This window comes from Strix uralensis, chromosome 15 (genome assembly GCF_047716275.1).
Source record: "Strix uralensis isolate ZFMK-TIS-50842 chromosome 15, bStrUra1, whole genome shotgun sequence".
Taxonomy (NCBI): domain Eukaryota; kingdom Metazoa; phylum Chordata; class Aves; order Strigiformes; family Strigidae; genus Strix; species Strix uralensis.
Window position 1 is genome coordinate 3345011 of NC_133986.1, and position 24135 is coordinate 3369145.

A 24135-nucleotide genomic window follows, 5' to 3' on the forward strand; every position below is an offset into this window, starting at 1 on the left:
CGTGGAAGTACAAAGTTAGATGATGAGCAGTAGATGTCATAATTGCCTAAATACCCATGTAAATCACAAAACTGCACAAAGAGCTAGGAAACTGCTATGTATTATCTACAGCTGCTTTAGTAAAAATTACGTTAAAGAAATATTCTTATGGAAAACAAAGTAATTTAGAATTTAAATGCTAGACTTTATGGCAGCAGGAATGGAGATCCCTGGTTTCAGTCCAATTAAATTCAGTAACAGACCATGATCAAATCAAGGCACAGATACAGTATATAGTGTATTCTCTGGAAATGATATCATACTTCAGTCTTCTAACTTAATCATATGTTTATGGATGATACGTCAATTACTTATTACAGTGGTCCCTTCTCTTCCTATCACCACTACATGTAATTATTTCAATATCACTGCTCATTCAGGCAGAAAAAATGGCATCAGGGAGGCCCATTTTATATGCTGTTTAGCCAGTAAGGAGATCCAGTACAGAAGTCCACTATAAATAATGGATAAAAACCTTGGCAAAGTGGAGAGATTTGGTTAAAGGCATCGATTTAGTCATTAAGCTGTTATTGCACAAAGAACCCTCCAAGTTTCACCACAGGTTTATGACTGTGGGCCAACTATACAGGAATATCCAAAAAAATTAAGAACACACCTGTGCCCACAATCACTCAGTATCTGATGCAAGTCTTAAAAAATAAATTTGGGAACACTTTTCAGGAATGAATAACTTTCTTGGCCACATTATTCTGAATGATAATACCATATCTTGAATCTGAAAACTGTCCATACACACAGTAGTTCTGTTCAACTTTTGATCTGTTTCTAAACAATATCTTTAACAACCATGTTATGCACTTTACAAAGTTCTTGGTGAAAATTATTATTTAAAAAAAAATAATCCCTTCGAGATAGACATAATCTACATTATTTTGAACAAGTCAAAATTAAGTGACATCTTGATAGCCCCCACATTTTACTTTGGGCCAAATTATTTGAATAGCAGTTTAGCCTCGTCAGTCATTAGCCTGTGGTGTCACGGTTTTGTTAGCATCAGAATTAATTCTGACTTTCCAGTTCCATAAAGTTGTTCAGTTCATAGAGCTGTATGTGTGTAGAACTAGTGGTACAGTAGAGTTTACAGTGATTGGCTAAATAATAGTTGGTATATAGCTTTGATTTACTACAATAAAAGATTAGTCTGTCTTCCACAAGAAAAAGAGCAGCCTGATGTAAGCAGCTGCTTAGAAATGGGCAGCTGAAATTTGTCTGTGTGATCAGTGGAGGCTTCCCCCACTACACTGGTGATTTCACAAGGAAAAAAAAAAAAAAAGTAGAAGAAATTAAGGACTAAACCACAGAATTTTTAAGAGAACTCTTACGATCAGCTTGAACTTGAATAACATAACCTAGTGTCAAGGCCATCCGCTGGGAGTCAACAGTACTCAAAATTTTGGCAGCTGCAGTGCCCAGCAAAGGCTTCCCATTGTATAAAGTATAGTATGTCAGTTCAGCCGGCTCCTTGGGTCCTGGAATACGCTGGATTTTTACCATCTTTCAGGGAAGAAAAAAAAAAAAAAAAAAAAAAAGAAAATGAGAGAAAGAGAAATATACTGTATTTGTATTATACCATTGCAAAACCTTCCAGGAGCTACTTGAAAGCAGTGCACACAGGGAACTCCTTCAAGACCCCATAAACTGCATGCAAATATTCTCACAGGATCAGAGCTTCTCCCCTTCATAGCCTAGGCTATTAAGATTAGTGAGGACTGACTGCTGGCTTAAAAAATTTTAAACATAATCCTAAGGTAAAACTCTATACTAAGAAAAGCATGCAGTAAAAAGGAGGAAAGGATCAAATGTTTGGACCTTACAGTCCTCCGCGTAAAGTGGGAGCTCTTAAATTCTGTCCTAATATTAAAAATTATACTTTACTGGCATACTGCAGTTGAAAAATTCCCTCACATTTTACTTCTATACTCATTATTTTTGATCCCAGGCTGACAATAAAGAGAACCATGCCTTTTCCATTTTATTCTGCAGAACACCAGTAGAATTTTTACGTTGTACCTCTATCTTCCCTGAGAGTAGAGGAAGTGTCAAACACCTCTAATGATGAGAGGAAAAAGTAGTTTTGTGATTCTTCACCATTATATTGTGGACTAAAATATGTCATGTCCTCATGGAAAATTTTACAAAGGTTCACATTTTTGGGAAGTAAAATACTGTTCCTTCTTTTAAATTCTTTCAGTGGGAAAACACACAGAATTGTGGGCAAATGAGAAAAGTAGTAACTTATTTTTATATTGCAAAAAGCAATTCTTGAAAAACATCATATAATCAAAAAAAAGCAATAACTTGTCATGCAATTTTTGAAGACAGATCTTCTTTGAATCCCCCACAACTAGGTCGGCTAAATTAGTGAGAAAACAAGATATGATCAAAATACTGAATGGGAAATGTTGCTAAATAAGAGAAAGATGATTAATAAATTACTCAGGATTGAAATCTCTACTTCATAATGTGATCTGTGGCCACATGATTTGAAGACTAACCTTTGTATAAAGATTGCTTCATACTTTTTTTTTAAAAAATACTAAAAACTAAAGAAGTTCTAGCTTTATTGAGCTACCTAGGAAAGGAAGACCTAGGAAACTTTTTTTTATGAACAAAAGCCTGGAACTCTTAATTATGCTGAATACAAGACTCTTCACTAGAATATGTACTTTGTACCAATCCTCATAGCAATCAGTGAGAAAATATTTATCAACACTGATGAACTACTGGCAATTTCTAGAAGATAGAGGCATGCAAACATGGCTGACTGCAGAAAAAGAAACCCATTAGTAATGCCACGCATTTTGCACTCACTGTTTTGATATCCATGAAAAAAGACAGGAAATCTCAACCCAGTTAAACTTTTTTTTTTTTTTTTTAACACAAATTGAGACAGGACACATGCAAACAAATCCCTTTTTTCCACACATATCTAGGCAAACCAACGTCGCATTGACCACCTGCACAGTGTAGCTGCCCACAGTAGTGGCACGTTTGAATCTCCTTCCTTGCTGATGGGACATCATAAACAGCGGGGCCAAACGCTGCTCCATTAATCTTGCAAAGCTCTGGTTGTTCAGTCCCAGCAATGCAATGTCCACCCCTTGAATAACTGTGGGAATGGAGAAAAATCACATATCAGCACATCTTACATGGACAAATAAAGTAACAGATGGTCTGCAGGGCAGTTTGGGACAGGGATGTACTAACTAGCTTAGAAGAAAAATAGCTGGATACTCTTACAATCCCTCAGTAATTCCCGACAGGGATATAGCATGCTTTTCTTTCAGCCCCTGCACTGTTCTTCTTGGATAACAACAACGATGTTTTAGAGAATAAAATCCTCCAAAAACTTTCTTAGGCATTCAGTTTACCAAAATGGCTCCAGGAAACATCTAATCTATGATCTTCAATGTAAAAAGTAAGTTAAAACCTATTTGAGAGCTGCCTGCTTTTATGCTTATTGCCAGATGCTCCTGTTAACTAAACCAGTTTTTCATCCAGCAGTTTTGAAATCTGAAATTAGGATTTTGTACAACTCAGTTGGAAACAAAATATCATATGTTCGAGAGCACTGAAAACCGAATAAACGTTTCTTAAGTATAAATGAATGTAAAATTTAAAAGACACTGAATTTACATGAAGTTCAAAAAAGTGATATGGCATACTAATTCATACATATGTATGATTTTTCAATACTATTTCACAAATCTTTTGGGACCATCATGATTTTTCTGAAAACAGTGTTTCCATGGTAATATCAATAATACTCCACTGCAGGATGTGCAGAAAAGCAAGAAGTGGAGTATTGGGTTCACACGGTCCAGATGGGGAGGAGCTGTACCACACCCTTCAGAGGATCATCATCTCTGCATAAATTTATTTTTATCTCAAAATTATTAATAGATATCACAGGTACCAAATCACACAGCTTTTGGAAGCAGAGTGTAGAATTTAATCCTTTTCATGCCAGGCTCCTTTTCTCTTGCTCTCCTGAGCATTAAACAATTTCAGGTCCAGACACACCAATTAGAAAGTGCCTACTCACTTAAAGATGTCTGGGGGAAAGGGTCTCTTTCTTGCCCAGTTATCACTTCTAAAGTCAAAATGATTGTGAAATGAGAATGTGATACCAGTGAAATGACTGTGATAAAACAAGTATTTTGAAGCCTAATAGCATTCTCTGCACCTTCTTTTCCACCAACAGAATGTTACGTGCTTAATGTTTCAGGTGAAAAGATGCAAAAATTCCTGGACCCCGAGAGTCAGCAAATCATAACAAACTTCCTCAGTTTAATAGATCACCTTTCTTGCTGGGTTATGTCTACAAGTCTCTTTTGATTTCAGATTTAAATCCAAGTCTCAGGGAAAAAAAAAAAAAAAAGAAGCAGCTATTTGTGTTTTAAAACTCTGAGAAGATAGCGATGCTCTCAGAAGTGCTTAAACCAAAGTGGCATAAACTCTGAGGTGAGTGTTGGACACAGGAGACATCTCTGTTCAAGATGATGAATCACAGTTATGCCCCAGCGTAATGTTAAATACATTTGCCCACTTGAATGCAGCAGGAAGGTTCAGTGGGCAGCCACTTGTTTCTGTGTAAAATTACTGCACCAATGTGTTTACATAATCGAGCACTAAAAATTATTATCTGAAGTGCATAGAGGAGAAAAGGAGATTTAAAAGTACCTGTTATCACCCAGTAGTCTCTAGTTGACTCTGAGACATCAAGGTTTGGATACTCCAAAGCTTTAAAATAAAAGTTGAAATTATGTCATAATATTCCAACATCCTACACACTGTATGTCACAAAACTCTTTGGTTAACCAGACACTGGTAAATAAAATTGAACTATGGCCCAGGAGATCTAGAGGTATGATTTTCAGGACTGAAATTTCTCTTCTGTCCGAAAAAGGGGATCGAGTGCAAACAGTACAGGCACTGACTGCCATACAAAGTAGAACATAACAAACCAGCCAATATTTTGGCAACAGATGTATCTGGGGCAAAGCCCAGGATTGCCCATTACTAAAAGTGATCAGTAATACGCACATGTATGTTATATACATTTCTGCTGCTTCCTCCCTGTGAATAATCCCCTGGGGAAACAAGATGACATTCTATGGTGATTCTGTGATTTAATCTGTACTTAACCCAGACCACCGTTTTAACCAGAAATGGTATTAAAATAAACCAGGATCAGATTCCACCAATCAGAGCGCAGTTCCACGTGAATTACAAATGGACTAACGAAACTGTGAACACCCCTTAGAGTGTGGTACTCTCACTCTGCACCATTTAAGGTATTGCTACCATATGTGTTTACATCTGCGAGCAACTGATGCTCACCGTTTTGATGCCTTTTGTTATCTTTTCCATCTCCAAAGTGCGTTAGGCTGTAAAGTTCAACATGCTGCTAATTCATTATACAGCTCAGCATTTTTTCCAATAGATTTACACAACAGAGACGGCATTAATACTTGGAACTTAATTCAGAAAATATTCATGCCCTGCATGTTGATACACTGCTATTGATACACCTTGATTTTTAAACTCTAAAGTGGCTCGAAATAGTAAACGTTGTAAAGCATCTGATTACACACAGTCACTGCTTTTGAGGAGGGATTTCATCGCGTGCCCCGAGCTGTGCATTTCCGCAACAGACTGTGAAGGCTCTGGAGGAGCCACCAGAGTCTACTGGGAAATAACACACTGAGAACAGCAGCAGTATTTGTTTGATAAACTGAAACAACTGCACTGCCACATGAATAAGCATCAAACACTTTTCAGGGTAAACATTTTCATAAGACACGCTATCAGTCTGAAGCCATAAACACTATGCACGCATTAAGTTCATGAGTTTGCAGTATACCTGCTGCGCTGGGAATAAAATCAAGAACTCCAAAATGAAATATATGCCATTAGTTGTTAAAGGAGCACTAGCTAAAGACTGTATTGTGTCAGTTCATCATGTGCGGGGATTGGCAGAGAACTGCAATACCACACGAGACTCTTACTGTGTGACAAATGGCTTTCACAGCTCCTGACTATTGAGTATATGCCTGCATTGCCTTTGTGAGAAGCACCATAATCCTTTTCCTATGCAAAAGGCTTATTTTGGAGGCCAAACACTTCATCTCAGCTCAGCAGCCATCATCAAAACTTCCTCGGGCTTTCTCCTTGTGCTCCTGGATGCTCTGTGAAGACGAGTCCCACACACAGTGCACTCTTTGGACAGGCTCACCTATTTGTTTGCAATTATCTGATTTAGATAGGTACTGCTTCAAGAAAATATATGCTCCTTCTTTTTCAAGGATTCACACAATCACCAGAGTTAACCATGATTCCCGACTGCCTCGCACCAGAGAGGGACCACTTACCCCACACACAGCTCATTGTGCAAGTAACTGGTGAAGAGTTGCACAATATAATTACTGTGCTGTTGAGCTGTTTGCAAATAAAATGGACTGACAGAAAGAGTAACTTGTGTTTTCCCCAATGCTCTTTCCAGCAGCCTCCTTCTGCTTTTTCTTAGAATCAGAACATGAACAAGCACCTTAATAATTTTACCTAAAGCTATACATCCACTCAGTTCAATGTTCTGGTCATAAAGGCATAATTGGCTCTATCCTTATGTGCCCAATTATTTCAATACTTGTGAAATGAAAAGTTACAAACTACTCCATCACTGGTTTAGCCTTATCAGGGACTTTGATAGCTACCAGAAGCCTAACCAGATCTTTACTGGTATTTGAACACAGCATTTCAAATTTAATAAGCATCTTGTGAAGATTTACACACAGGGAGATCAGCTGAAGCCTGCCCTTCATTAACCAGAGTCCAGTACCACGCGCTGATGCGCCCCAGCATGTCCCTGTCTCCTCTCACTTCCAGTGAGCGCTGATCTCCTTCAATGACGGCATAACCCGGCTCTACAGTGAGCTTAATTTCACATACCAAGTTTAACAAGCAGATTAAACAAAAATCCCCATAATCAAATGTCTTGTCCCTTTATTAATTTTAGAGAAATTAGCATGCAGAGTCAGAGAGCATATATGCTGCATAGGCTGCCCAGACACGCAACCTTCTCTTGCTCTCTGTACCTCTGACTCTTCATAACAACTGAAATGCAAGCAAATTATTGGTGCTAAAGTGCTTAAACCACATTTTAAACTGAGGATGGAGTTCAGCAAAAACACCAACAACTTCTTAAACAGAGAAGCATAGATAGATCTCACCCACCACCCAAACACACACTCAAAGCGTGCTACTCAGCCCTGCCACAGGAGCAAGCACTGGGGGCTGAGTCTTTTACAAAAGTAAAAGGCTGTGCCGAAGATGAACTTTATGTGTTGTGCTAAGTTTTCCTGAAATGGAGAACTTGGGAAATTCTGTGGTTTGTTTTACATAAAACTACAATTTTATTTTGTTTGGAACCTGCCATATGCACTTTTTTATTAATGACAGCATCTATGTGTTTTTCTTAATTATCTGCCAGTGTTTCTAGCAGCTGAAGTAAACACTAAACCCAGAACTAGGCCCCCACCTAATCCACCATTTTTTTTTGTTTAAAAAAAAAATATTTTAAAAAGCAGTCAGCAAAACACCTACAATCCGTGAGCTTGACAACAAACCTTATGGTGCTTGCAAAGCAAGAGCCCGACGCTGGCTAATCTTTAGGAGCTGCATGCTGGGAAGCACATACTTACATTCTGCAATGGTGAGAGGTGGGTAGGTTAGATAGAAACCCACCAGCTCAGCTGACAGCTGATTAAGAAGGTTGCTGGAAATAGTGCCATTTAGAGTTGTGCTTTGATTGTTCACTACATAAAACAGAGTGACAGCTTGGGAGACATTAGACGTGTTCAAAATCTGAAACAGAGGTAAAAGAAGTAATGTGTAGCTGTGTTTCAGCTCAGTTAGAAAAAAGAAAAAAAACAGTGCAAACAAACTGGGAATAAGTTAACTTGAACAATGGATTAGATACAGCTCACTCAACATGATTGTGTAAAATGGTTTGTGATACTTTAATTCCTACTTTAGCACATGCAGAGCTACTGGAGGACTACATCAGGCAGAAAAGGTACAGTCAGGACTGAAAATATTTTTCCCTGTTTTTTATCAGGAAATGTAAGATGACACTGAGGATGCTTATTAGAAAAAAAATGTTCAGTATTTGATGCAGAGGTATTAAGGCCTGTATGTCTTGCTCTCTTTGCTGCCTTCTTAGTGCAGTTATGTAGACCTACACCTTTACCATACGAATTAAGGGGCTATCATGTGTCTTCTGTTCCTAGCATCATAAGATTACCAGCTTTCCTCCCAACTTCAGCTCTACACCAGTCTCTTCCTGACCCTAGATCTGATGTCTGCATTTAAGGACCAATTCTATTTAGTGAATACTGGATCACATCCTCAAACACCATTTTTATGCAGGAAGCAGAAAGGCAAAGGTGAGGCAGGAGTGGAAAAAACATGTTTTCTCAGAAAAGTCATGTCCTAGGACAAGAGGGATGTTTTTTGGCTACTGATACTGTAGGTAGAGCCAACAGCATTCAGCATTCATGAATGTTATTTAAATACCCCATTTTTATGATTTGGATCAGTAAGTAAAAACACAAAACATGGTATAAGAAAAGCATCAGAAGAGTTTGAGGTCAGACCAAAGGTCTGCCTAGCTGACATCCACTTACAAATGGCCAGGAGCAGACAGTTGGAGAATGAGCAGAGGGCAAGAGGAGGACTCTTTTCCACAGTGCAAGGTTAGCCCACAGGTATAATCTAAGCCATGAGTTATATGCTTGAGTTTAAAAAGGGTTGATGACTTTTTATTCTATATGTTTGACCAACTGCTTTTTGTAACTTCAATACTTTTTCTCTAGTTACACCCAACCATCTTCAAAACCTTAAGAAAGGATTTTTCTTTTTATTTAAACCTGAGTAGTTCCGTTATGGGAAACTCTAAAGGATCACTGCTGATTCACAACACCACTCATGGTTGGAGAACAAAGGCAAATTTAATTTCTTCTTGCATGCAAGTGGTTCATGCCTTTCACCCATGTTGCTGCCATTCTCTCTACTCTTGTAGCGCGGTGATACCTTTTCTGTATCAGTTCCATCTGCTCCAGAACTGTTCCTCAGTTTGTTATTAATCTAAAACCCTTCCATTATTTTTTGTTGCACTGACTTAGGCCTTTGCATGGCACTGGAATAATTTCAGAAAAATTTATCATGAATATCACACCCTTGAGCCTCTTATTTCCCAGTTTATATCTCGCCTCCAAGACCTCCATCCTATCACTTCCTAAATTGGCAATACCAACAAAAAACACAACTACCACTTTCTTCCAGGGCTCTTTACAAAATTGCCTCAGTGTTTTGTAAGATCTACTACTACTTCTGTGAGCAAATTAGCCACCATGAAGGTCCCCTCAGCATCATGAGTCCAGCTACTGAATGGGTTGATAATCACTTTATCTTCTGCAGTAGGTCATCTCTTGCCATGCACTTTTCTGCCTCTCTGAGCTCCTCCAGGTTGAACACAAACTCACAAGAGACAGTACTGAAGTAACTAAGCAGAGTTCTGATGGCCAATTTTCTCCTTCTGGTAAGCTACATGCAAACTGTTCTGAGGAGTGCAAGTCCATACACAGTTTTATCATACATCAAATACACATTCCACCCAGAGGATAATTTATTTATTCCTGAAATATGGCACAGAGCATAATGGTGTTGGTCCACTAAGCATAAAGTTTTGTAAAAATCAGGCCCTTATTAGTGAATTTGGGTCTGCAAGTGTAATATATTCCATTAACTTAGATCTTACAAACACCTATCCATGACACTATCTTTATACCCGAATAGCCTCACTAAGAGCAACTTCTGCGTCAGAATAACATATTCAGTAAAAACATAAATTTGGAAGAAAAATTTATATATTTTTATTTGAATCTCACTCAAATGATTTAACTGCAAACAGTAAAATTCAAATTCATGAAAATTACAGTAACACTCTTCTATAAATCATGCATTTATAACTTTTTCTGCAATAAATAAAACAATCTTATTTCAGATGAAAGCATAAACTTACTTCCATAGTGGCTATCAAAGACATTATGTTGAAATACGAGCATATACATAGGAAAGAATAACCCAGAGAATTTGGCAACAGGCACCGGCAAAGCAACATTGTACCTGAACTGTTAAGTTGTTGCTGGTGTTTAAGACCTTTCTTTCAGCATCCTGAAATGCTCTCTGTAACCGTTGCTCCATGGTCTGAACAAATTTGCATGACTGTATATTGTCTGTTTGACCCACAAACTGCAGCTCTGGAAAAGGAACCAATGTATTTATATGTGGACAAAATATTCTTGGTTGCATAATTCCTGTAATGTCCGACAGCAAGGTGATCAATTTACAAGTTAAACAGGTGAAAATAATGCCATGTAAAACCAGTTTATGTCTTCCAAGCACTGCACTAAACTAGCCTGAATTAAGACAAAATGTAAGAATTAAATTGCATTACTACAGCTGATACTCTTCACAGAGATTGTTTCTGCAGTCATATATAAGAGTAGACCAGTTCACTGTACAAATACTTAGTGCCAGGCAGTAAGTGAAATCATTCTAACACACAAGCTATACTTTTAAATCTTGCAGGTCATTTGCTCTTGCAAGACATAATCAATCATAATATTGATTCTCATTCTGTTTGTGCTAGGAAAAAATATACTTAACTGGGTAATTGTAGTAAGTGTGTGTATATAAACATGTAAGCACACACATAAGAAATCTTTTTACAACTCAATACGTTGCTTTACAGCGCACTCTGTGCTCTCATAGCTCATAATGTTGTGCTGCACTGCAACTGCTCTGCACTGATGCCTGCTACAGTACAGAGAGGGGGACGCAGCAACCTTGGGCCCAGCCAGAAGAATACATACATCTATCACATAGTCATGTTTCTCATCTGACCATTCTCAAAAGGAACGCACAGGTTACTGCACGACTCATTGATTAAAGTCCATTTTAATCAACACCAAGTCTTACTAGAGCATCTTGGCGTGACTCATCCCTAATACAATGCCACTTCACTTCACAGCAGTGCCAGCAGAGGTGACCGAGAGCACCACACAGGACAGGGACCTACACACTGGCTGTCCTGCTCGCGCCAGGAACGTCAACGCATGAAACCAAAGCAGAGTTCATCCTGCTGCTGGACGGGAGAGCAGGGGCTGAGGCAGGGTGGGAAAGGGGAGGAGAAGCATCGTCCCTGTGCACTGAACCGTTAACACACACTCAACCTGGGGCACGGACGGGCAGACCCTGCTCACCTGTTTTCAACTGGAAGTGATACGCGGGAAGGGGCTTCCACGGCAAGGCCAGGGCCGCCACGGACTGGAGATGTGGTACATGCTGCTTGATGTCTGCTGTGGCGTTGCTGATGCCATATGCAAGAAGCCTTTCAATTACAGCAGCTGGCATAAAAACCAGTCTGCCCCGTGTAACATAGTAACCAACTGTTACGTTAGTTGATTGCTCCAGGATTTCAACCTAAAACACACAGGGAAACATTTTTATTTTTTTTTAATTTTGTTTGCAGTTCAACCACTATTTGATGAGACTTCTCATCCAGAATATAGCTCCCTTGCAGGGTTTTTATCCTGTTATCCCCTATAAACCCTAGAGGATCAGTCAGTGTCAGACCAGACATAGTATTAGCAGAACTTTTCAGGGAGCTTTAGACCCAAGTCCATGCAAAATGTGCTCCGAACTGAAGCAGTGCAGTATTGCTACCACAGCTCACATACCTCTAATTTAGGCTTGGGCTTCATGCACGTATAGATACTGGGACATTTTACTTATCAATGTAAAAATACAGAGAATCTAAGGAACTTCCAGCTCCTCCTTCATACCTGAAGTTCACTGATTTTGCGCATATGTCTGTCACTGCAGGTTTGGAGACAGATTTTTGAAAGACAAAAGTTTCCAATATTTGATTCTTCAACCTCAACTGTCTCTTCTATACTATTTTCCTATACTGCCCCAGATGGTTAAGCTATCCCTATATGAGTAGAAATGACAAACCACAAGAATGAACACATTGCGAGTCAAAACATGAGTTTTACCTCAAAATTCTGTATTTTCTGAAATGTAAGGCCTGGAACTGGTCCTCCACACTAAGTTTTAGCTGGCTCCCACTGTTAGAAAAAGGCAGCTTCTCTCAGGTTTACAAGAAGGTGGGGGACTAAACTTGACAGTTTTTATTGCTGCTGCTGAGACTCGGGAATACACAATTCCCAAACCAACATCCATCATCCAAGCTTGCAGCAATGGGGACAGAAGTCAACCTGATGCCCTCTATTTTGAGCAAAATTACTTTTTTCCTTCCCAGTGGCTTAGGGAGTATAACTCAGCCTCGGACTCAGAACAAACTCCTGCCTAAGTGCACAGGAACCTGTGCTGCAGAGAAGAGTGCCCCAGCAGTCCACCTAAGCCTGTTCTTACACGCAGCACTGCAGAGGTTTGTGCAATTTAGCTGCAAAGTGACAAACACATGTCCCTCATTTATTTTCAATAATACTTGCTTTCTCCCTTCTTGGGATTTTCATCCCTGTGGAATTGCACTTGTCAGGTACTGGGTTTTCAAACCTGGGAGCAGACTGACAGCAGTGACACCCCATTTACCAGCCCTGCTTTTGCCATTGATGCAGGATGAGCACAGAAGCACTTGGCTGACTGAACAGTTGTTCCTGAGCTGCAAGGGGAGGAGGAAACTGCTGTCAGCAGTCATTTCATAGAACATACCAAAAAGAAATTTGCATTTCTCCCTTCTACTTTATCAAATGAAGTGGTAAAAACTTTGGAACAGTCCTTATTATATTTTTTTTGCACAGAGTGGGTGCCACCTACGCCTGCTTTCCATAGGAGAAGCTCAGTGCTCGCCTCCAAGAGGCTCCCTGCATCCAGAGACGTCACTGGAACGGCAGCCAGCTGGGATTCTCTTGGTGGGAGAGCTGTTTTGGTGAGATCACACAGACAAACCAAGCATGCTTACCTGAGCGCTGACATTTTGGTTGAAAGCTTGTCTCAGCACTTGGTTGAGTCCTTTTCTCACGCTCTCCCTGAAGGCATTGCTGATCAGCATCCTCCTTGTGTTCAGAAACAGAACTGTGGAACAACACAAGCCACATGTTGGTTTGAGACATTACCATGCTACTGTTTTCTTTTTTTATTTGTTTTACATTGGGCTATCTGGTGGAGATCATGAAAGCAGCTAGGATTTGCAGCAGCTCCAAAGGCAGCAAGAATTGCAGGGGCTCAGCAGCATCCCCAATCATCCCATGGCAATAGCCCATCGTTTCCAGAGTGAGGTCTAACAAATGCAATTTCTTCAGCAACAAGTCTTTGCCATGCTGCCTTTCTGAGTGAGGTATGATGCCACTCCATTGACTGGGGACAGCCTGGTGCAGCATTCCCAGCTGGTGCTGCCCAGGCAGGCCTATGTAAAGGACACATGTTTCATACCTTCATGGCCAGAGTTAAATAAACAAACGAATGTGTTACTCCACTGCTACAATTATTTTACTTTTAAAGAAAGTGTATGGACACTTCCTATTAACATTATCACTAGCTTTTTCTTTATCTCTTATAATTTGCAGAAAGTTCTATAGCTGCACTTAAGTACTTTTGATCATACACTGTATATAAGCTACTTCTATCTTTAGAAATAGTCGTACTCATCATGCTACTGATGTAGATACTTAGTCGCTACTAAACACACATTAGGTCCAAAAGCTGCTTATTTCATTTTCCCCAGTATCATTCAGGTCTATACAAGGTCATAAACCCTTTCACATAGCTATTTTTCTTTGCCAAGATCTCCAAGATACACATCTTCTGGTGTTGCACTGTGCTTCCATAAGGAGTCCATACTAAGCCTGGGCAAGGGAGCTCTCCAGACCCCTTTAGTTTAGAGTCCTTACAGCTAAGGAAAAGAGTCTGTGAAAAAATAAGTAGAGCTAGAAGTGATCCTGTTCACATAGAAAGCTCAAAATCCTCCCATTTTGAAGTGGGAGTTAAATAGTAAACATTATTTTCAAATTAATCTTTAACAATATAATTAGGTGTTCATAGAAGAACATAATTAGGTATTCATATGTAAACAGGGCCAAAGACTGAGGCAGGTTACTGCCCTATGTTCTTCAGTAACAGACTCTTCACTGCAGAGCAGGGACCAAGCCATCATGTCATATGGGGCTGTCCCTCCACATAGGTGGTTCTGCTAGATCCCTGCAGGGACCCACTGAACTTCAGAGCCCCTGATCTCATTACTCCATTTGACATATTCTTTGTAAAACCCAAGCTACAAATAAAGCCAATGCTGTTCCTATCTAGCTACCCTGCTTTTATCTGTCTGGTTTGTCAGTGCAGCAGCCTCATCCCCAGATTAATCACTAATGCCCCCACATTCTTTGACACTTGAGTGTATTTCCCACTCACAGACAAGCAAGGTCCTTTCTGCAAATTCAGTGGCCCCACATACCTGTTTTAACCATAAGGTTCCTGGAGAGCCGGCAATCCAGGGGAGGAGCTGCTGTCATGTTAGCGAAAGCGGCTGCTACGGTGGTTTCGGGAGGAGCAGAGGTGTTTTCCACTGGAGTAGGGGGAAGCCTAGTTGTTTTCGCTGATGCTGTAATAGATGTCAAAGCTGCTGTAATTGTCAGTGGATATGGGGTTGACGTTTTGGTGATTTCTGAGCTTGGGAACTTCTGGGTGTCAGTTACTGCTGTTTCTATCTGCCTTGGCACATGTGCTGTGGGTGCCAGTGTGGAAGCTGTGACCATGCTGCTTTTAGGTGTTATGAGCATAGCTGTCACATCCACAGGTGATGCAGTTGTGTTTCTTGTTGCAAAAGGAAAATCTGTATGTGTTCCTACTGAGATTAGATCTGATGTCAATTTTGTGGTAGTGTTATTTTTTGTTAGTGTCAGTATTGGTGTGCTTAAAGCCATCACAGATGGCAAAGGTGTGTTTTCAGTGCCTAGAGAAAAGAAGGAAGAAGCTGGCACTGGTGAAGCTGGAGATGATTTTCTTGTTAGTGGTTTTGCTTCTGAAGTTCCTACTGTAGGTATTGCACCAGAAGATACTCCAGATAACACTGTAATGACAGAATGGGTAAAGTTGGTTGTTGACAAAAAAGGAGAAGTTAGTTGTGTTGGTGATGCATGGACAGAAGTTATGATGACTGACTGCAGAGCACTGGTGGTAGGGGTTTGTAATGGGATGCCCTTGGTAGCTTTATTAGATATATTACTGGGAACTAAACTATGTCTTGTAGCACTTGTGTCCCACTCCTCCACACTAAATGTAGCTGGATTTTTATCAGCCACAACCAAAAAACCAGAGGACTCTAATTGGTTATCTGCAAATTCTGCCAAATATCCAGAACCGATGTCATCTTCTATAACAAAACTGTGCAAGAGTGTTGAGCTAGAAGGCTTGGTTACAGGAGAGGGGGACCCGGCTGGCAGCATGCCGTGGATGGCACTGTCTTCATTGCTGGATGAAAGAGTCAAGGTGCCAGTGAGCTGAAAAGCCAACATTGGTGTTGTGCCTAAGGTTTTTGTCAGTAAAGTAATCTTTCCAGCATCAGTTGTTTGTGACTCTAGAGAGCTAGGGGAAGCCCCTGTATCATTAACAGAAGACGCATGTAAGTGGAGAGGTGCTTCATGGTGTGTACTGGTATTAATGTCTCCAACAGTAAAGAAATTAGCAATGCTTTCAGCTGCACTTCCATGCTTTTTTTGCAAGGGGTCAGGCACTGTCAAAGTGGTAGCAAGGGATGAATACTGAACAGGAGTTGTTTTCAGTGCAAATGCATCTATAGAAAATTCTGGAAAACTATTTGACTTGATTCCAGCAAAGGGTGAATTTGAAACATTTTGACTAGAGTTTGCATACATATAGTTTGCTGACGGGGTGGAGAAAAGTGGCTGCTTATTTGTATTAATTTTCTTTTGCAGACTTGAAACTACTGAGTATGGTGCATGGTAATTAGTTTCCAATGCAGAAATACTTGGAGGAACTTCTCTTATTGCTGTTTTGACTGAGGTTTTTACCGAAGGAATACTAATGTCAGCTGAAGATAGCAACGCTGTATTGGTCCACATAGAAGCTGAAGCTGCAACTTCAGGAGAGCTGACAGGATCTAAATTGCTTTCAGAGTCCACATTTGAAATCCCAGAAAAGCTGGAACTAGGGCTGTCCATCACCGTTGTCATGGAAATGAATGATGGCAGCATACCCCACGCTGGAGGCACAACAGAAGCAAGTAGCTTTCTATCAACTGAATGTGAAGCCTGATGAGAGGTAAAATGATTTAAAGCTCTTAGAGGTGAATATTCTGCATGTGGGGTCACAACAGTGGACACTCTCATATTTCTGTCTTCACCTGCAGTTACGTCTGGACTTTCTGCATCAACAGGTGGAGGATATGCAGTTACAAAGGTATTACTACCAGATGTATTTGTGATAGCAGATTCAGGTTTTAAAAGGCCTGTAGTAGAAGTAATTAATGGCCCTGCAGCTAGATCAGGACTAGTCATGGCTGTTTCCAAAACACTACCTAGTATCTTTGATCCTTTGAGGAGTTTCCTGGTTTTGATATCTGGAAAAACTTTGGAAAGCTGAGATCCATAAGGCAGAACACTATTAGCATTAAAGTTCATGGACAACGTTGCTGTCACCCCTCTTGTGGAAGGCTGTTGAGCTATTCTTGCCACAGGAAAGCCATCAGAAGTTGGGAGAGTATGGGCAGAAACAGTTGGCAATCGCATGCCACTTGCCTGATAAGCACCATCAGTCAGGTCTTCTGCAAAAGTCTGATTCTGAGCCACCACCGAGTGCTGCGAGGAAACAGTCAGAGGGATTTGCAAAGTATCCTCATCGACTGCTGCTGCGCTGGGACTGTTTCTGCGTGCTATCCTAGTAAAGGTGTCATTTGTCTCAGTTAGCAAGGGAGACCTTGCACTTGTTGAAGAGGAGTGTGTCGCATTTCTAAAGAGAAAATCTGTTTTGCTTCTAAATGCTCGTACTGGCAGCACTGCATTGTGAGCATGCTTTGCATCTGGAATAAATGATTTTGGCAATGAAAGGGAAGGCGTGCTCTCTGTTGAGCTGGAGACCTCAGCCAGGCTCTCGGGAGCTGATGACATGAAAGGTGCACTGGTAGTGCAATTAGTCAGTGCTGTGGAAGACTGAGGATGACTCATTTGCAGTATTAGATGTGGAGTACCCACAGGATGGAAGACTGATGTAGGAACCTCTGCTTTATCCTGAAAAACTGATGACAGAGGAGTGATATCACTATTTCTGTCAGTCAACATTGCCTTAAACGGCTGACTGACTGGTTTTACTCCAGTAGAAGATACAGTATATGTACTCTCAATAGGAAACCGTGTCAGGCTTCTGGAAGTTCCTGGCAGGGAAGACCGATATGCTTTTGACACAGGAATATCAGAGTATACAGACAAAAAAGAGGTCCTTTCTGAAGGAGACCCTTTTCCCACTATTTCTGTGAAATGCACTGTTATTGATCCAGAGAGCTTGAAAGGCAAGGTACCCATAAACAACTTGGGACCCTTTCTGTGATTCACCATACTGGGATGTACTACAGTGACCATGCTTAGAGGACTATTTCTGCTTTCACTAACCTGTGAGCTGGCTGAATCTGTGTTGAAGAAACCTTCAGGATCTGCAGACAAAGGCACTTTGATGGGCAGTACAGCTGGTTTAGAAAAGTTAATGGTATGAGGTGACTGAATTACCAATGAGGAGAATGATGCTGATGGAACGGCAGCAAGCATGTCTGATCCTGATGTGCTTTCTTTTGAAATGGAGGGTGTTTCTAATGGTATTAGCTGAAATGGCACATCTGTACTCAAATGTGTCACTGATGGTGTAGTGGACAATGTGGCAAACATACCAAGTTGAAGCAAACCTGATACAGCAGCTGTTTCATCTGCATCTTGAGACGATGACCTCAGAGGCGACTCAGCTGAAACTTCAGCGGGTTCCTGGGATGCACTGTTTCCACTACCTTGATAAATAGTGGGTGACAGATGAGTTTGATCCAAAGTCCTGGTACGTGTACCAGTCAGTGTTGTTTTTATCATCTGAAGCAAGTTTGCATTCTCCAAAGTCTGTCCCATAGAAATATCAGACACTGAGGGAGTCTTAGTTTCTGTGGAAGGCCGTGTTGGTGATAGTCTAGATCTCCAGTTAGGAAAAGATCCTGTAGAAGGAGCAACATTGATATGCTGTTGCCTGATACCTGTAAAATAATAAATAAAATTAGTATATTCTTCCCCAAAAGGAAGGAGTTCTTGTCTTGCTGCAACAAATCACAACACAGAATGCATTATGTTTAGTAAAATTAGTGAACTTTTTTTTGTATTCAAAGGACATAAAAATTCAGAGAGAGTTAAAAAAACCCACAAAAAACAGTGAAAGGTACAACATGACAGATTATAAACCCCTCAGGTCATTTCATCTGACAGAAGAATAAGGAAAGTTTCCTCGACCGTACTATTCCAAAATACTACTTCTAACTGGGATGGTTCAACATACTAAAAGACATCTCCTTAAGCCTTGAGGTTATCATCAGTCACCCTCTGTCAAAATATGTGAGAAGATGGGTAGAGGAGAAGTGTTGAAAGGGTATAGATTTTACACAACCAAGCTTCACTGACTTGGCATGCAGTCTGACATGGGAATAGAGTCAGCATTGGCTGGGTTCCTGTAGGATGCATCTGGAGGTGCTCATCTTGCCAGTTCTAATAATGCATGCAATTATAGACACAAAAGGAAGAAAATAAAACAGGGATGAACATGAGGAAAGGGGGGCAAGATCCAAAACAAATTAGGAAATTAAACTGCTTTTTTGATATATGCAGATGTACAACGCATCATTTCAAAGACCAGTTTGGTCTACATTCAACACCATAATGTTCCTAGGCTTTGTTTTCTTAAAATGATTACAGTTATTCTAAAATTGTAGCATGGGAAATCTCTCATTCCTTACTAATTTAAAGATTAAGATTCACCCAAGAGTAAAATTTAAGGGGCTTTTTTTTCCCCTCTCCCCGGCTCAAGATAATAGATCTAAACTCATTACTGGCACTTGCTACCACGCCAAGCTGTGTCCCCTTGCATAGCTAAACAGAGGCACAATACAGAGCTAGTCCCTGCCCTCCAACTGCAGCACATCTGGATCAGGCACAGAGAATGCCAACCTCCTCCATACCCTTATGAATAACCCCAGTGTAATGGCACACAAGACTAAGCAGGGGCAGGCCTTGAGATACATGGTTATAAAATGGGCTGGACATTACTTCCAGCCACCAACAAACCCAAGGGGCAACAGAGCCAATAGCACCAAAGGGGATCAGCCCACATGAACAGGAGCCAGCAGCAGAACACCAGAGGGGAAAATGGGTCACGCTGCACCTATTTAAAGCTAAGTTTCTTTCTTGCGATACCCTTGTGCTACACCGCCCATCATCCATATGCGCAGGCCAAAGTAGATGATTTGAATAGCTGCTTCAGGCTCCTGTGTGCATTCAACAGGAACATGCTGGAATTATGTTCAGCGTGGCATTTTCACTCTACAAAAAACAACTCAATAAACAAACAAAAAAACACCCACCAAAAAACCCCAAACAAACAAAACACAGATCTTCCTGATCAACCTGGCCTAGCGGAAGGTGTCCCTGCCTATGGAACAGAAGTTGGAACTAGATGATCTTTAAGGTCCCTTCCAACCCAAACCATTCTTTGATTCTACGATTCCCTTTTATCCCTGTATTTAAGAGCTTTATTAAGCCATGATGAAGAATGGCCATTATTGAAATGGCCATTAATGAAATGCAAGAATGAATATAGAATCCAAAAGCAATTTGTTTTAGGTGAGCAGCTCTAGGATGGGTAACAGAACAGAGCTCTGCCCTCCTAGTAACCAAAACAGTCCCCAGACCTTTCACTTAACACAGGCTAACTCACACACTAGCATTCTGGAGAAAAGCAAAGGTAGGCAGACGCAGGGCTACCTACAGCAACAAGAGATAAACAGGTTAAGGGGAAAGCCCAATTAGCCTTTATGAAGCTGCACCACAAGATCAACAAGCTGGACAGGAGGCTGCAGGGTCCGCCCGGGAACCTGACCCACCAGGAGAGATTTGCAGCATAAAAGTAATGCTTTTGTATTTGCACCATGACTGCTGATGTGTCATTGGGGGACCAGAGTCCTAAATGACTGGTGTGGCCTCATTTCTGATATTCTACATGCTCCACCATATGTTGGGAGGCACACTGTGATTTAGACTGTGTTCTGGTGGCTTTTCCTTCCCTGTTAGTCAGGCAGCTTTTTACAGAAGGTAGGAAAGACAACATGTATTTTGCTCAACTAGAATGGATTCAAACATATGCTTGAAATTAACAACTAGATGATGTGCTTTGCAAAATCAGGCCTTAGGCAATCTGCAGTTTAATTTTCTGTGAGGTCATCTCAGCTGATGAAGTCATCATTACCTGATCTGTTACACCTCAAACTGTCTTGTTTCACCTCTGAACTGAAAGGCCGTGCTGAAAAGTGAATGCAAAGCCTTCACATGGGATATCTTCTAACATTTAGCAAATGCGAGTCCTAAAGAGGAATTAAACAAATCAATGTTTTCTTGCTTTCTAAAGTAGCAAAATCTGTCAACATCAATCCACACACAATCTGCACTATTCCTCATATATTTCTTCACACTTTGGTTTAATGAGAATGATTATGAACAGAGAGACAATATAAACCTGAAAAAAACCACTGAATTGATGTTACCACATTTTGACAAGTAGTAAAGCTCAAATAATGCAAAGATGATAAAACACTGAATAAAAATGTTCACTATTCGCTTCTTGTTTCTTCCATTCCATACCAACTGACAGTTTTTCTGTTTACATCCATTAATGAAGTAAAGTTCTTGAGTTACCAAAGGTTTAAAAAAATTATACAATATTCTGAAACCGATATACAATGCTGGCACTCCACTGCAGTAAATTTTCTTTGATTCTACCTTTACTGAAAAACACTATTAGTATCTATTTCAAACTTCTGCCATGAATTCAACATCCTGGTAGTAACTGGACATAGCATGCAAAAGGCAAAACTATCTGCCCAATACATGGATTTAAAATGTAGTACATACTCTGCTTGAGAATTGGTAGGATGGTATCAACAGCTACAGATCCCTATCAAATACTGTGCAAACCAAGACTGTACCACAGAAAAGAGCAGACTTGGGAAAATATTTTACTTCTACATCTATCAACAGCTGAGAACACTTGATGAAAGGAGAAGACAACCAATTCAAATCAACATGAAAGTTGCAATGAGAACTCCACCCTGCACGCACTCTGCACTGAGGCATTGCTTGTACATACCAGTAGCTGTTTCTCATGTCTCAGGTTTACTTGTTATTCTTTCATACTTCAGACTACTGACTAACCATCACCTCCAACAATCCTAAAACCCATTTAGCAGTAACCTCATTACAACAACCATCATTGATTAGGGATCTTTCCATTTGCAATAATGAGAAACATCTTCAATATGCCACAGCAGGAAGTTAAAAATTGATCCAGTTTAGAGAACATCGTGGCTTTATAATTTCTGGGCCCTTTTGTGCACACCTAAAGGAGTAACAGGGACCAGAGAAGAGCACGGCAGCAACCAAGAAGATGACCAATATCTCCCCTCAACCCCCTTTAATAAAGTAAAAGGGATAGCCACACTCTGTACCTGTCCAAAGGTTGAAGGTAATGCATACATTTAACCTGTGACAGTAATAAAGGATAATGAATTCTGCACCTCTGGAGCAAGAAGTCTCACTTATTGTCCAACTTCTGCCCCTGCTCCTGAGACATCACAGTTGCATATTATTCTTCACACAAGTTTGGTTATTTCTAGTAAGACAACTAGTTGGTTGTTTTACTGGAAATCTCCCCTGAAAAAAGATAGTGGCTAATGAGAATGCCTGTCTATTTGCCCTGTCCATAAGATCTATATATCATAGAAAATCTCAAGTTGGAAGGGACCTATAAGGATCATCAAGTCCAGCATTCTGCTCCTCACAGGACCACCTAAAACTAAACCATAGACCAAGAGCACCACCCAGACACTCCTTGACTTGGTGCCATGACCTGTTCTAGTGACTGACTACCTTCTCAGTGAAGCAGCTTTCCTAAGGTCCAGTCTGAACTTTCCCTGATGCAGCTTCATTCCATTTCCTTGTGTTCTATCACTGGTCACCAGAGAGAGGAGATCAGCACCTGCCCCTCTGCTGCCCCCCATGAGGAACTTGTAGACTGTTATGTACCCCTCAGCCTTCTCTTCTCCAAGCTGAACAAAGCAAGTGACCTCAGCTGTTCCTTGTAAGTCTTACCCTCGAGGCCTTTCACCATCTCTGTCACCCTACTCTGGACACACTCTAATAGTTTGATGTCCCTCTTATATTGAGGTGCCGAAAACTGCACAGGGTACTCAAGGTGGGGATGCACCAGTGCAGTATATGAAGAGATCGAATTGCTTTATCTGTGCTGCTAATAGTTGAAACCATGGTCCTGTTTGCTTTATGCCATAATAAGGCAAAGATCTATAACGAACACTGTGAGTGTTTTGCAGATGCTGCAGCACGTACTCTCTCATCTGCCCTGACGGCCCAATGGCAGGCAACCAGCAAGAGGAGCAGCCACAGAGAAGCCTGTAGGAGCCCAGCAGCAGAGCTCCTCTCAGGATAGATGAGTATGTTTGTTAACATGCTCACAAAATGAATTCAGCTCCAACTGAATTTAAAAAAAAAAAAAAACAAACAAACAACACAAAAGACAGTCAGGATTCAAACATTTCCCTCCATGAAAAGGCTAAAAAAACGTTTGAGATCCTCAACTGACTAACAGCCTACAATTCTACTGAAGGAAACACAATGACTATCCTGAGCTTCCCTCACTGTTGTGGCAGTCAAGAAATATTGTTTTGCCACTTCTGAGCCAATACAAAATATCAGCTGAAAGGTATCTTCAACAACAGAAGATTTTTGTTGTCTTGACCTCCATTTCATTACTCACAGATCATTTGGATTAGTAACATTTAAGAGTGAAGCTAATAAAGAGGACATTTAAAAATTTTATTCTATGACTGACCAAGACAACTTCCCATTATACATCAGGTATATATCTTTTCATAGCCTTCAGCATACTGAAGACAGAATTTCAATTTTCAAATTAATTTGCTTTAATTATTACTTTGAGACAAAGAAAATATGACTAAAAATAATTCCCAGCTGCTATTAACTGTTGTAAAGGCTAAATTTTAACAATACAATAGTATCTACAGAAGAGTAACTATAGCCATCTAAAGCACAGTGGAAATCCCAACATTAAACTACATAGGCAATCTGGATTTTATACAGGTCTAAATCAATCAGCCCTAAGGCAAAGCGATTACAGCGATAACTAAAAAAAATAATCAGCTTGTGAGAAACACAATTACTTACAAACATACGTAAAAATAACAACCTACTTACAAGATAAGTACTGCTGAGAGACACCATTTACCAGTTTACCCCAGTCTACCCAGTAATAGATAGCACTATCCTAGGGCTGCATCACCTCTTAAAAACAATGCCACTATCATATCAAAAAATGCATATTTGTTTTCCTTCTCACAAGTATGACATTTCCTGCTTATTATTGTTTTACCACAAGAGACTGAGTGATCAAAGGTCAGATGTGACTGATATGGGATACGATATGGAAATAAACAGAAGAATCTGTTACACCAGTGAAAAAAGGCACCACCTTTCTCACAGGGTTATACAATTTACTTCTGTTGAAGAATATTAAGCCTGACGACAGCATCACCATGTATGTCATCTGAGCCACATCAGAGTTTCCTAAAATGACTTTTTTTTTTATTCCTTAAGAGTTTACAATTGGAAAAATGGCACAAGGAATGCAGATTTCACAGGTCAAAGGATA

At 40.3% G+C, this 24135-nt stretch overlaps 1 protein-coding gene across 1 annotated transcript in view; it reads right to left on the reverse strand.

Annotated features, from left to right (window-relative positions):
* KIAA1549L (KIAA1549 like) overlaps window positions 1–22560 on the reverse strand; it is an 84327-nt gene extending 61767 nt beyond the window's left edge. Inside the window, exons 1-10 of the mRNA XM_074885143.1 lie at window positions 22542–22560; window positions 18056–18388; window positions 14600–15214; window positions 13112–13224; window positions 11388–11607; window positions 10249–10382; window positions 7764–7926; window positions 4744–4803; window positions 3018–3169; window positions 1383–1554 (exon numbers count right to left, since the gene is read on the reverse strand). Of these exons, the coding sequence (XP_074741244.1) occupies window positions 1383–1554; window positions 3018–3169; window positions 4744–4803; window positions 7764–7926; window positions 10249–10382; window positions 11388–11607; window positions 13112–13224; window positions 14600–15214; window positions 18056–18388; window positions 22542–22560 (1981 nt within the window). The remainder of the gene's footprint in view (window positions 1–1382; window positions 1555–3017; window positions 3170–4743; window positions 4804–7763; window positions 7927–10248; window positions 10383–11387; window positions 11608–13111; window positions 13225–14599; window positions 15215–18055; window positions 18389–22541) is intronic.
* Window positions 22561–24135: the final 1575 nt, after the last annotated feature.